The following is a 14,003-nucleotide window of genomic DNA, read 5'->3' on the forward strand; positions in this document are numbered from 1 at the left end:
TGTGGGCAAGGATGGCGGGGCGGGGGGGCGGCGGCGTTGAGGGGGAACGCGGGGCTCCCGCGATGTGAGGGGCGCCGCGGGGGCGGCGGACGGGCCGCCGGGAGCCGCCGCCGGCCCGTGGAAGTGCCGCGTGTAAAGCACTCGGGGTATTGCAGAAATATCGCTGTTCCATAATAAAAATCGGAGGTGTCTGCCTGCCTTTGTGACCACAACTTATATTCTGCAATTTGATGTTTTTTTAGGTTCTAACAGAAAACAAAAGGCCTCAGAGGAGGAAGCAAAGAGTTTTAAAGGTAACCGATGATTGCTTTGATATTTATCCCCTCCCATTTTGAGCAGCATTTTCTTGTCATGAAGGCAAAGGGTTAAACGCTGGGTAGCGGCGCTTTCCAGCTATTCAGCAGATTAGCTAATTTTAAAAGCACAGAACATGTCCTTTCTTTCCTCTTTCTCTCCAGCATGTTGTAGACATATTTGAACCTTCCTGCACAAGCTGCAGACCAAAAGTTTGCTTTCCCTTGCATTGAACGTTCCCTTTAATTTCTTCTGTTCCTAGTTCTATACTTCCAAACGTAACAGTTAGATGTTTTTAGCATACAGGTTTTATGGCATCTGAAATTTCTTGTGAGAAGTCAATGTTAAACTGCAAGCCAAGTTAACAAAAGTGGATTTTTTATACTTACTTTAGTGAAGTTTTGATTTCCTCTTTTTCTTTGAACTTTAGAATACCTCAACTGAAACATAAAATTCTGTAAACTCACAACAACCTTCAGTTTCACGTGGTAACACGTTCCTTCCACACTTTTAAGATGGCTATCTTTCATGATAACAAAAGATTGGTCTTTCAAATGCAAATGTCTTAGTTTTTATACCAAAATACAGACTTGCTACACTCATGGCTAATGTTTGGGGTGGGGGAGGGGGGGGGCTTTTTTTGTTTTTAAGTAACAGGTAGTATATTGATATTGCTTCTTTCAGTTGATCTTTAGAATGTTTTGAATAGAAATAAATCATTAATTCTGTTGTTGCAAACTAACATGTTGGAGGATGGAGGGGGCAAGTAAGATGGATGGTATGTGTAAGATGAAGCTAGTGAAAATAGGAACAAAATGTAGGTTGTTAAACTTATTTTGTTGAACTATTTTCTTATACCAGCTAAATGAAATAAGACAGTTTAGTATTGTTTCAGTATACTAAAATTTCAGAAGTTGTTGGACATACTGGATTTGATAAATGCTGACTGGTCTGTAGTGTAATTTTACTTGAAAACATCCCAATTTCTTAACAGTTTTGTTGTCACTTTTACACATTACAGAAACTTTGGCAAAACAAACCAAAGTTACGATTAAGTAAGGGGCAAGTAACCTGTCCAGCCTCAAGGGTGTCTGTCTTTTCATGTGGAGTAGTTGTGCAAACCACCTACCTGTGTGCTAACACTAATTGTGATTGTACAACACTAGCACTATTTTTTTTTGCATTAAAATAATTAAGCCATTAGTGTTTTCATTGTTGTAGGTATGATTTTAATTATTCATTTTAACTGCTGCTGCTCTTTGTAACATAGCGCATGGGTGTAGCTAAAACTTGAAGTATTTACTCATTCTGTGTTTTGTGCTGTTGACAGTAGCATGCAAAATAAGGAGTGTTTGTAAATGAGCCAGTTTATAATGTGTAATTGGTGTGATGCCTGCTCTGGCAAAGTGTGGAAAATGTCTTTTTTTGGTCACAGACAGATACCTTGTATTGGGTGTCTGTCTGCAGCAGTGGTGCACAGTTTGTCTTGGGGTTTTCCTCTTGAGTTCATTTTGCCACTGTTTGTGATTAGATGGCCAAGCAGGTTGCTATGCAATATGATTCTGTCATTCCTCTCCTTTCCAAAAAGCCTTCTGAAGTGTTATTTTCCACCCTTGGCTCTTGAATGGAAAGGCTTGTCTGGTTGTGTGTGTGTGTGTAGTATCCATGTCAATCATTGAACCTGGGTTGATTTCTGGTTTGACTTTTCCTTTGCTGAATTGATTCTGTGGTATTTCCTCTTTGGTTTTAGGTACTGTTCTTTGTGTTTTCTAGTATTTGTCTTTGTTTTGTGGTGCCCAAGTGTGTTTCCTAAGCGTTTGTTCAATTGCATCCACCAAAGAAGGCACAGTACCTCTGAAGGCGCATCTCATGAAATACTGGATTTGGGTTGGGGGGGTTGGCCTTTTTTTTTTGGATGGGAGAAGGGATGCTGGGCATCTTAAGTTACATTGCAGCTCTGTCAGCTGCAGTAAACTTTAAAAAAGTGCATAATTTGCAGACTTCTTTACTAGGGCATTTTTAGAAATGTGACATTGTTATATGACTCTAACCTGGCTTCCGCTATTGGTGGGACAGCCATGTAAAGTATTGTTGTCTTATCTGTTGAGTTATAACTTGAGTGTTTGATTTTATGGTTGATAGTGGCTGAGGGCATCTGACCAGGGACATTTTCAAACTTTTGACAGGATATGTTCTTTTTTCTTCGTATTTTCTTCAAGTAGTATTCTTAGCTTTCTTAAAGGAAGAGTTGTAGTACTTTCTTCCTAATACATGGAGGGGTTTTTTTTCCCCCCTAGCCTTCCTACGTTTTGATAGATTCACATTTATTTACTTAGAGGGCTCGTGTTCTTTCTAACTATGCTGCTTAGGACCAACCTATTCACAAATTCTGTAAAGGGAGAATATAAGCAGTGCTTTCCAATTGAAAATGGGTTGGACAGATATAAACAAGACTAAAAGTGATACACACTATTACGCTGTACCTTTTGTGGACTATTTATAATTTTCCACACTCATGTCTTAATGCTCCTTTCTGGTTATTGGAGGACTCATTTAGGAAATTCATCCATGCCATAAATACTGTATTAGGTTCTCCATGTTTATTTTGAACGAACATCTGAAATATTCATCACTTCTAGCAAGCAAGTGCTCATTAAAGAGTCTTTGTAAGCTCACAGTAATGGATACGAGGGAAGGAATATATTTAGTTTTCCTTAGGGTTTATATTGTGTTGTTTTCCCAGTAAAGCAGACACTTCTTTAATTTTATTCCTGGTAATGAAAAATCTATATTGAAGGGATTCACACTTAAAAATTCATTTGTCTGCATTTCAAAAGTCACATTATACACCCTGCTTCACTTAACATCATCCTTTTTAGCCACTTACTGGTGTTCTGGCTCAGTTTGGGCAGTGCAGTGCACCTCTTCCTAAGGATGGGGAAATACTTGCAGTCATGTGCAAGTTCATTAACACACAGCTTAGAACAATGGGACAGTTGCATCGTGTTGTCAAGAAAATCTACCACGTGTAGGCAGCAGTGGCACCAGTAAGGAAACCTCCCCACAGATCAGGAGGCAGCTGGTGAAGCACAATCCATGGTCTTTCCTGGGGGTTCTGGGGAGCCAAGGCTGCCTTTTGGATGGCTGCGGGTGTTTCTTGCCCTGATGGAGATTAAAGAAACGTAAAGCAACAACAAAACAAAAAGAAGACATTAAAAAGGGAGGGGGAAAAATAGGGAAGAGACTGTGGGAGAAATCCAGAATTACATATGCGGTGCTAAATGAGTTTTGTGACTGCCTGCACAGTCTGTGTTCTCTGGTTCTGTTTGTGTGTTTCTGCGTAAACACGGCAATGGTGATCGAGGGCGCCAGGAAAGTGCGAACAGTGCCTGCTCACACTCCGTAAAATCCCCTCAGCTGAAGAAGACAAGCCAAAAGCCAGAGATGACTCAGTATCTAGAACTTTGGGGTTGTTTATAAACATCATATTAGGAACATAAAAGTTTCATTTTCACCAAGGCTTCAAGTAGCTGATTGAGCACCCTCTTAATTTTTCTCCTCCCTACATACAAAGCATAGTCTTGTAAAAAAAAAAAAAAAAACTTTAAAACAAAGTTGGTTTGGCAGACCTACTATTGCCTTTTTTATGAAGCAGTTTTAGTTTTGCAGCTCTAAGAAACTAAAAATACACTTTTTTTGATCAAGGTCATATATATGTTAACAAAGTTTAGGAAAGGAAGTGCTAAAGTTCATGCTAATGATTGGAGTGAGCAAGGATTGAACTGATTTTGAACATTTAGAATAAATTATGGTGCATATTTTTAGTGCAGAAAATCTGCCAAAATATTTAGCTGGATGGAATTAAATTTTATTACTTTTTTTTCCCCTTTAAACTGAGATATGAGCAAGTCAATGGATGGAATTGCACTGCTGTGGAATTTTACAGGGAAAGAAGGAAGAATGGTACAATACAAGTTGGAAAGGATATTGTCCAGAAAGCACTTATCATATTTGTTGTGGGCTTTTTAAAATAGACGTTATCACCTTGGAGCATATCCTTCAGTAAATATCATTTAAAATTACCTTGAGTACTGGTTGAAAGTTTCTGCCTGTTTTTTGCTCCCTATCTTTTTGCTCCCTTTTTTTGGTAGGTGGACCTTACTTTTGATATCAGAGCATCCTACACAAATCAGTTAACTTATATTCTAAAAGTAAGATCATTACCTGTTACCTGGATTTTTTCCAACATTTTTTGAAAGAAATGTTATAATTTTCACCTTTTTCAAGCTGAATGTGCATCTGTCTAAATGGGATGAAATCTTTAAATTTTTTTGCTCCTGCTAAGCTCATGGAACCAGTCGATGTGAGCAGGCATGATTATGGTTGTGATTTGGCACAGGGTACTTGCCCGTGCAGCTTTCCCAGCACTTCCACATGAATGCACTCCTGAACATGTGAAGCACTTGCATGTTGTTTGTACAGTTCTGCCAGGATTACTCACGTATGTAGATGTTTTTGAATAGTGCTCTAACAAAGAAAGCCTTTGTAAGTGATCTGTAGATTATTAATCTTACTGTAGTTATTTTCTAATCCTTAATTTTTCCAGTTTCTGGTAGAGTTGAAGCCTGTCCCTTGTGGACTCTTTCATGGGGTGTGCAGAGACACTGTGCTGGCCTTGCCCCCTTTTCCTGTAGGGCTCCCTTATTCAGTGCTGCTACCTCTCCCATCCATATCTCCTGTCCCCGTGCTTGCTCAGCAGCACCACCGTGCTGCTCTTTGCCCCACAACTCCCCAAAATGTTGAGGGAAGATGTCCTTGGAGAGGAGACAGGGAGGAGCAGGGTTTTCTGTTTTAACTCATTTGCTGCTGTAGCAGAGCAGTTGTGAGGATAGTGCCACTCCTCAGGGATTGGTAGGGGCAGAGGCACATTGATGCTGGGAAACACTGAGTAAGGCCAGGCTGAACCTTGTGATCACAGTGGTTTTGAAGCGGTTTGCATGTTTTGAATCACTGTTTATTTGTAGATCTTGACTCTCATGGTATGTTTTAGTGCAGGGCTTTCCACTTTATTGTATTTAGAAGTGGAGCTTCGAAAAAGGTAGAAAATGTGTTTGTGATCAAAAATGTCATAAAATATCCAGTAAAAGCAGCATCCTTTGAGGAAAGAAAGGAAAATGTACATGAGGAGATGAAGGTCAGTTGTGTAGGTATATTGACTGATATGTTGTTTAGATGTTCTTAATGAAGTTTTACAAAATAAATACAGGGTTCTCTTCCAGGTATGTTGTTTTGTGGGTATTGTTTGAATTCACTACTGCATTAGGAGCTTTATTCAGTACTTGTACTTGCTGTACATAATGCAGGCATTGAAATAACTGAGATGGCTCTGCCAATTCCAGTAATCTGTTCTCAGTATGCTGCTATCCATACGTTTATTGACAATAATATCTAAAAAATGCTTTGAAAATCGGTACTACCTGTTTAGGATCTGATAGCATATTACTAAGTAAGTTTGTTTATTGCTTTTTAGCAATTGATGTGGGAGAAAACCATTGAGAAGCCCTAAACTTACCAGAGTGGCAGCAGATTTTTCACTTCTGTGAATTTTTTTTTTTTTTCCTTTCCGCCATGTTATACCAAGATTTTTGTTTAGTGTTACTGATTATGGGAAAGTTACTTTAGCTGATACTACAACAGCAAACTTTCCCACTGACGTTAGTAGGAGCCTTGCTTTTGTAGAGGCCAAGAGATCTGATTGCTGCTCTAAAGTAAATTCCTGATTGTAGGATTTCATTGGGGAGGTAAGAAGAATTCATGCTTTCTTTTTAAATGCTAAATGCATGAAACTTAAATGAGATAAAGGAAAATAGCATTTACATATAAGCAACTAACAATAATTCCTTTCCATTAATTTATGTAAAATTAGTATATAGGCTATATACAACAAGGCTGTCCTTGTTTTCCTAACAACTTTAATATTAAGCCTTCTAGAATATTAGGATTTTTTGAAGCTCACTTACAATTGAGTGGTTTGTGTCTTGACTGAATTCCTTTCTCAGTGTTTTGTTTATGCTGTCTGTATTGCATTATAATTTAATCAGTGCCCCATAGTAAAATGGAGCTCTACATTTAATTTTCCTAGAATAAGGAGTTTGGACTTGTGAATAAGAGGAAAAGCTACTCTGTGTTTATAAATGCAAAGCATTCACTTTTGTGACAGATGATCACTGTCTGAATTCTGCAGTGCAAACAAACACCAGTGTTGCAGTGCTGCTCCATAACACCATTGCTGTTATTCCAGGATGGAAGTGAAAGCTGCTACTCCTGTAAATAGCAAGTGGAAGTTACAGTGCAAATTCAGCTTTGAGCTTTACTTAAACCATAGGTGTGCAAGCTCTCAGACAGAATAGGAAACATAATTTACAATTTTTTTTGGCTTTTTTTCCTCAGGAGAGTAAGCAACACGTAGATGAAAAATCCTGAATAGTGCTGCCTTGTAGCCTGGTGTCTTAAGTGACTCAGCATGACTATTTCTTTTTTTTTTTTTAATCTGAATGAAGCTGCTCCTCTGACATACAGGTCACTGACTTTTCTATTCCTAAAGAGTATTGTTTACTGCTTTTTGTCTTGTGGGCCCTCATCAGCTTTAAAACCAGGCTAGAATGGTGTTGTGTCCTTGGCAGTTCTGGTCTGAGAGCTGCTACCAACATGTAGTAACTTGTAAATAATGTAATTGGTTGTACAACAGATGGTGGGGCACTGAACCTTGGTCCTAAATTAAGGAGCTGAATATCTTCCTGGTTAGATTACAGGAACTGTTGAAAATTATGTTGTTATCTTAGCAGTTTGGATCTTTACTGCGCTGAACCTGAAGAGAAGTTAAGTTGTCTCAGTTTGGTTCACATGTGGTAAACGCAGGAAAGATCATTATGAATACTTGTTCTTGTGCTGGGAGGTTTTAAGACTGTATCCTTTTATTTGGTTTAAACATAATTTTTTTAAAAATAGGTCAAAGAACTTGAATTTGAAAATTCCCATGGATGAAAAGTGCATCCAAACACGTAACAAGATGCTTAAAAGAATGTCTTTGCTCTTTCTGTCTTGCTGCAAAAATGTGCACCACAGTTCAAGGCCAGACTTCTCTGGGCTTAACTTATAGTCATCGAGTCTTATACTTTTGTCTACTAGAACAAGGAGCCCTCTGTTATCAGCATTCTTTTCCACACAGACTGAGCAGGAGTTTGTGGCTTTTCAATTTTCTTTCTCTTTGGTAAATTGCAGAGAGTGAGTATAGAGTGAACTTGAGGCTTTCACTTCAAGATGTTTCAATCCTTTGTCATTCTTGTGGTCCTCGAAGCCCTCTCCAGCATATCAATGTCTTGCTTGAATTGGGGATGCCAGGACAGGATGCTTTATTCTGCTAGCAGGTGCAAAAGTGCAAAGTACAGGATAGAAAGTAACCAGTCTTTTCCTAATTATACTGTTATTTATGCATCCAAGAATCGAACTAACCCTTTCAGCCATAAAGTTGCACCAGGAGTTTCTATAGTTACTGTGCAGTTGATAATTGACCGTGTTAATGTCCTCCTGGAAGGCACTTCTTTCCAAGGTAGAAACCTGCCTTTTGGGAATACAGTCCCATGTCTCCTGCTAAATACACAATTTATCTTTAGCTGTAATGAAATGGTTGTCTAGCCAGCTTAATTTAGGAAGCATCATGTCTGGCCTTTGAATTATTTGCTATTTTTATAAGTATTAATTTACTGCTCTTCCAGATTGTTGCTAAGAATGTTACACATAGCTGTGATTTGCTCCCTGAAGTCCCTGTTATGAACACTGTGATCATTCTCCATTTGCAGGGAAGGGCCAGGCAGCACTTCTTAACACTGTGTGCTGATGGTTTCATAAATGAGTAGACCACAAGAGACATTAGCTAGGGTGGGTAAATTCAGAGACTAAATTTCTCTCATCTCTGCTTTTGAGCTAAAGCACATTAGGGGAACGTTCTATTAGGGAATACATATTGCTGCTGATTGTATAATTTTTCTTTTGTGGCTTAATTGAGTGCTATATTTTCCAGAGCTGCCAAGGTCTCTTTTGAGTGCTTGGTTTCAGTGTTGAAGACAAATGATTGAGTAATTCAAAACACCAGTAAAAAACAAATCAAACCAAATCCAAAACCCAAGGAAAATGAAAATGACCAGGCAAGATGCTTGTTTATATTTGCTTCTGTGGCGTAAAAATTACTGTAGTGTTTGGGGTTTTTTCTTTCTTAACAAATCCACTTCTTGGATGCCTGCATAGGAGAATGGGGTGTCCTTCACCCTCTGTTTTTTCTTACTCCTGTTTCTAGCTTTTACAAGATAGAGCTAGGAGTTGATGGAAACAATTTGAGTTTGTGGCTGAGAGAGCCTATTTCCAAGTAGTAATCCAGTAAATACATTTCTATGGGAGTCACCATTTGGAACCTTTACAGTCAGAATTAGTATCCTGTAGTTTTTTACTTTGTTAGTAAGTGTATCCTTTAGGGTCTGATACTGTAGATTTTCTTTGTAAGTGGTCTCGCTGAAGTAGTTATGCAAGGTGAGTGGGAAGGCTCTGCTCTAGTAGTGGTGTAGGAGAGAAGAGAACAAATATGTAAAGACTTTGAGGCTGTTATGTACTAATTCCTCCTGGAAAGACATGATAAGGAGCTTTTCTGGTGGGAAGGTTGGCTGGTGTTTGAAGAACATAGCAAAGAGGATATAAATGTAGATTAAATGGAGATGAAACTGAGAGCTAAGATGTAGCTTGGAAGAATGTTCTTTGCTGTTGTGGCTACAGACATGGAAAAAAAAAAGCAACCAGCAACTAGAGCAGACTTTTCAGCTGTAGTAAGATCCAGTGTGAAATGGTACCTACTGTGATGCTCAAGTTGGTGACAGGGTGGTTTTATACTCAGGGAAATTGGAAGTGATGGGGATCCCCCCAGGAAAGCCTGAATGTCCTGCCCCAGGTCAGGTTCCTTTCTCCAGATTTGCAGAGCCTCTTGTTCCCCTGAGTTTCTGTATAAATCAGCTTCTGTGGTAAAACTTGTCAACATAATTTTGCCAAGTTCTGTCCTGTCCCTCAGTGCCATCTGTGAATGCTGCTCTCTTGAGGAACAGAACATCTTATACATTCAGGCTGTGTAACGTTAACAAATGTCCCCAGTCTGTTTCTCTGGATTAAGACCTATAGAAAATGTGCCTTAGCTGAGCTGCTGTAGGAGTGTGGTACCCTGAGAGACTCCTTCATGTCCACAGTTAAGCAGTGTGCTGGTAACTGCTTTGTGCCTATGAAGAGATTGATGGGGAATATGCCCCAGCTTGCATCTTGGCCTCTACTCTGCTGTTCTCTCTTTTGGGAGCCTGCTTGGAGACCCTGTTCAGGCTGCAGCCTTGGGCAGTAACTTATAGCAGGTTGCTGCTGTCTGCATTATTGCAGTAGTCAAACATGTCATGTGGTCTGAAATAGTTTATTCTTAAATGTATTACTGCATCTGCCTTTATTTTAATGAAAAAAACAAACCAAAAAGAAAACTTAGCTGTATTCAGGAGGTGGCCTATAGCTTCCACAGCATCCCACCTTACATTTGCCTCTGTTCTAACCAGTGCACAGTTTCCTACATAGCACTTGGTATAAGCAACTGTTTCTCCACACCTGTGCTCTGTCTCCCTGTTGCCTGTCCTATCCATGTCTTATCTCCTTATCCCTGTATGTTGGTCCTGTCCAGTGCAAGTCCTTGATTCCACTGAATTTCTGCATGTCCTGGGGAGCAGACAGTAGACAGCAGGAATAAATGACAGAAGAGTAAATTGCTGCTGGTCAGCTGGGTGGTGCTTTCTTGTCTCTTGGTGAGCCAGTGACATCTGACAGTCGGACCATGAATCAAACACCTTGTTTGAATGTTAGATGGAAGTACATTTGGGGTCTTTCCCAAACAGTTTTTCTGAAGCAAAACTTAAATTGTGGGTTTGGAACTCTGAGGAGCTGCCAGCTCTGTCCCAGCTTGGAGGGTCATGTGGGGCTGGCTGTGTGGCTGCAGACACGCAGCAGGATCCAGGCTTACTCATGGCACCGCAGCTTGCAAGCGCTTCTCACCCACTTATCCTTTTGTGCTGATGAATGTTGTGACCCTGGAAGAGCTGTCTTTTGGGCCGTCCCAGTTTTTGACACAAGCAGGGGGTGCAAGTATTGTTTGATCTATTGGGCACTGTATTCTTATGGGACCTGGGCAGAATCTTACAGGGAGGGTTGCTTAGGGGGGACTTGGCATTAGTGTTGTGTTACTCATCAAGATTGCTTGTAGAGCCATTTTATCAGTAGTTGGACAGGGCATCATCTGTTATTTCTTGTTTATGAGAGTAATTTATCACGGTGGTGTCCTTTAGTACAGTGTGTATTGTTACCACCTGTAGAGGTTTGAAATGAGAGACACAAATCGATGGCCTGCTTGCTGTTCAGATGTGGAAATATCTTTGGGGTAGCTTAAGCATTGCATTTTGATCGTGAGTTGGTGAATTCTGTGTTGCCTCAGGGGCATCATGTGTTAAGAGAAGTTAATAGTAAGTCTGACTGTTTCCAGAATGTCAAATGATTTGCTGTAACTGGCTGTTCGTGTGTGCTGGAAGCATTAGCTCACAGAGTGAATTCTTGTGTGTGTGTATATGAGATAATATCTGGTTGAAGTTTAAGTAATACAGCAGTGGCCACAGCAGACCCTGTGGTTCCTGTCCTGATAGCACAAACTACTTCAGAGCCTAAGCTTGAGCATGATTAGTTAGTGGCTTATGTCTCCTGGCAGAGTAGAGCTCTCCTTAATGAGAAGGAGAGGAAATTACTAGTATTGATCTGCTTTATTCTTCAGCTTTTCATTACATTTGTGTAAAAGCCTTAGAAACTGATCAAATCAGACTTCATTGCTTAACTCTCATGAAGGTTAACTCTGTTGCTTGGGGTTGTGGTATCCTTGTCTGTAGTTTTCACTGGGTTTTTTACATCCAGATTCAGGACTTGAAGATAGACTTTTCCTAGGTTGAGGGGAAGAATCAAATGAGCTCTGTCCCTTGTAGTGTGTCTGCATTTCTCTTTGTGGTGGGAAATATTAACTTCACATACTAACAGACTATCCAGTGGCCTTTTCTGTTTTTGAGGGAAAAGAAAAGGTATCTTTTACGATCCATTGCAGTTCAGTAATAGGAGATAAAGCAACACAGCGCTCAAAAGGCAGAGTTTGATTAAAACAATAACATCTGATTTTATGACAATATTTTGTCTTCATGTGGAAAAATAAAATATAAACTAACTCGTGCCAGTGATATGATTCATCTGGGGTTTTTTTCTTCTTCTTGCATGTGGGTAGCTTCTAGTAATGTTAGTGGAAACTATGAAGTATGAAGAATATATATATTTTTTAAGCAATTCCACCTTTGCTGCTGGGATCACTGGGGTTCTGTAGGGACACAGCGCTGTACCTGTGCAGTACTAGCAGATAAAGCAGTATCCTGGGTTTTTTTGAGTGTAGCAGTGCTTTTTGATCAGATAAAATATTTTATTGAGGAACAGTCCAGTTGGGAGGACTGTGATGACACTTTTGTACTGAGTGCTGTCAGTGGATTCTGTGTCAGATCTTCCCATTTCTGCTAATTGTGGATGAAGCTTCTTCCTTCCCTATGCCTCTTATGGCTCCCAAATTACCAGACGTAGGTTGTTAGTTCTTTTAATGCAGTGAACAATCCCTCTAACGATGAATGGAATACAAAATATGGTGTTATGTTGAAAATGTACAAATGATGGGGAATTAGTTTTCATCTATTTGATTTTATGTCCTCAGCCTCCTAATTGTCTGAATAAATAATTTTTAATAACAATTTTACATGGTTGGGCAACTTTTGGATTGGTAGAGATACTAGATGTACTTTTGTCTAAGAAAGAACAACAATTTCATATTCTAGTTCTGTCTGAAGTTAAGGTAATTGAAATTCAGCTTTTGTGCGGGTATAGAATTGTGGGGTTTTACTCTTTTATTGTGGACCAGAAAATATTTTCTGGTACAGTTACAGAGACCTGTGCAATGCATTTAACCCTGCTAGCAATAGAATTGTGGAACCCGTTCAGCTTTTGTGGATCCCTTAGAAAGTGCTCAGTGACCCCCTGGGTCTGGGAATCTTTCACTGAAAATCACCAGGATTTTCAGTGAAAAAAAAAAAATGGAGGAGCTCCAGCTCACAGACCATTCGTCAGCATCTGTGTGTAATGAGAAGACACTAAATAAGGAATCTTTCTGTATATAATATCTGTAGGCTTGACTTAGCTGCATAGGTGGTGGACATGTTTTTACATGACATTTCCATGAGACGTTATGATGGCTCTCCTAAGATCTAGGACATGCTGTGGATTCTTGGGTTTGTGTTCTATCAGTTTCAAGGTGACCACTGAGCTCCAGATAGAGCTGGCTCTGTGTGCCTTGTTTTGCCGGGAGGTTTCTGGCAATTCCATCTTGATGCTTATAATAATCATAGGAAAATAAATGCAAAATAGATTTGAGTTTTCTCAGAAGTCGATACCCTTTGTTGGTATGACCACAGAACCATTTCTGAGTTAACTGAATGGTTCATAGCAGGTGGTATTTTCTGGGCACTGCTATGAGGTAATGCCTACATAGGGTTAATTAGCCCGTTGTATTGCTGGTTTGAAAAGCTGTCGGGGTGGGTTAAGGTTACAGGTGATTGAAGAACTCTTAAATGTTGGAATCAGATAAAGTACCAGCACTATCTATTGTGATTTAAAATTATTTTTTAAAAGGAAATTTAATATAATTAAAATCTGAATAGCATAACAAAAATTGGATTCCTGCCTTCATTACTGTTTTTGCCTAAGTTTCTGCCTTAATTTGTTTTATTTTTGCTTTGCATGACTCCTTACTTCATATCCATAATAATATCTTAAGGCTCATATGTATGTGCTTTCTAGGACACAGTATTCTGACTCTGTCTAGATTTTGACATTGCTTCAATCACTTGTACTGTATAATATCAGTGAAGATGAACATTTATAACGAAATAGTAGAATTTAGCATTTACTGAAATACAGTTTTGAATAGCTTACATGAGAGACTGTTGAGAAACATGGAAATTTCCTTCTCAATACAGAAGCTAAACAACTGTTTAAAGAATAACTTCCAAGTGAGCTGATGTAAATTGGCTTTCTATTCATTGCTGCTTAGGGTTTGTAATTATTTAAGGACTTGAAGCAAGAATGGTTGGTTTTCAGGATTACCTAGAGTGTCCAACCAAGTGGTATATTGGTTTAGCCAGTTTATTGGTCTAGCCAAATTAATGTAATTATGCCAAAATACTGCTGAGTTTTGTGGTATGAGCCTTTGGATTTCAGTCTTGCTTTTAGCAAAAGTTTTTAACCTATTTTTAATCTGCTTATGCAAATTTATTAAAAATTGAATCCTTACATCTAATTCTAAATGCTAACATCGTTTATCTGACTATTCATTTCATTAGTCTCCCACCACCACCCACATTTACACAATTTCTTCCTCTGCCCCTCAACAGTGGGGAAAAATAGCTATAAATATGGATAAGGGTCTTTAGCCTTCAGGTTATTTTATAACTTCCTGTTTTGTTCTTTTCCGATGTCTGTGCCTAATTAGGATATTTCTCGTATCTGTCAAAGGA

At 39.2% G+C, this 14,003-nt stretch overlaps 1 protein-coding gene across 3 annotated transcripts in view; it reads left to right on the forward strand.

Moving 5' to 3' along the window:
• Positions 1 to 14,003, forward strand: part of TET1 (tet methylcytosine dioxygenase 1) — a 63,363-nt gene that overhangs the window by 16,999 nt on the left and 32,361 nt on the right. For 2 of the 3 annotated variants that reach the window (XM_042033437.1, XM_042033439.1), the window contains exon 3: positions 243 to 293. The exons of the other annotated variant lie outside the window; for it this stretch is intronic. In XM_042033437.1, coding sequence (XP_041889371.1) covers positions 243 to 293 — 51 coding nt within the window. The remainder of the gene's footprint in view (positions 1 to 242; positions 294 to 14,003) is intronic. 3 annotated transcript variants of the gene reach the window in all.

Source organism: Corvus kubaryi, unplaced genomic scaffold (genome assembly GCF_017639235.1).
Source record: "Corvus kubaryi isolate FWS band 111438036 unplaced genomic scaffold, C.kubaryi_AGA036_p1.0 37357, whole genome shotgun sequence".
Taxonomy (NCBI): Eukaryota; Metazoa; Chordata; class Aves; order Passeriformes; family Corvidae; genus Corvus; species Corvus kubaryi.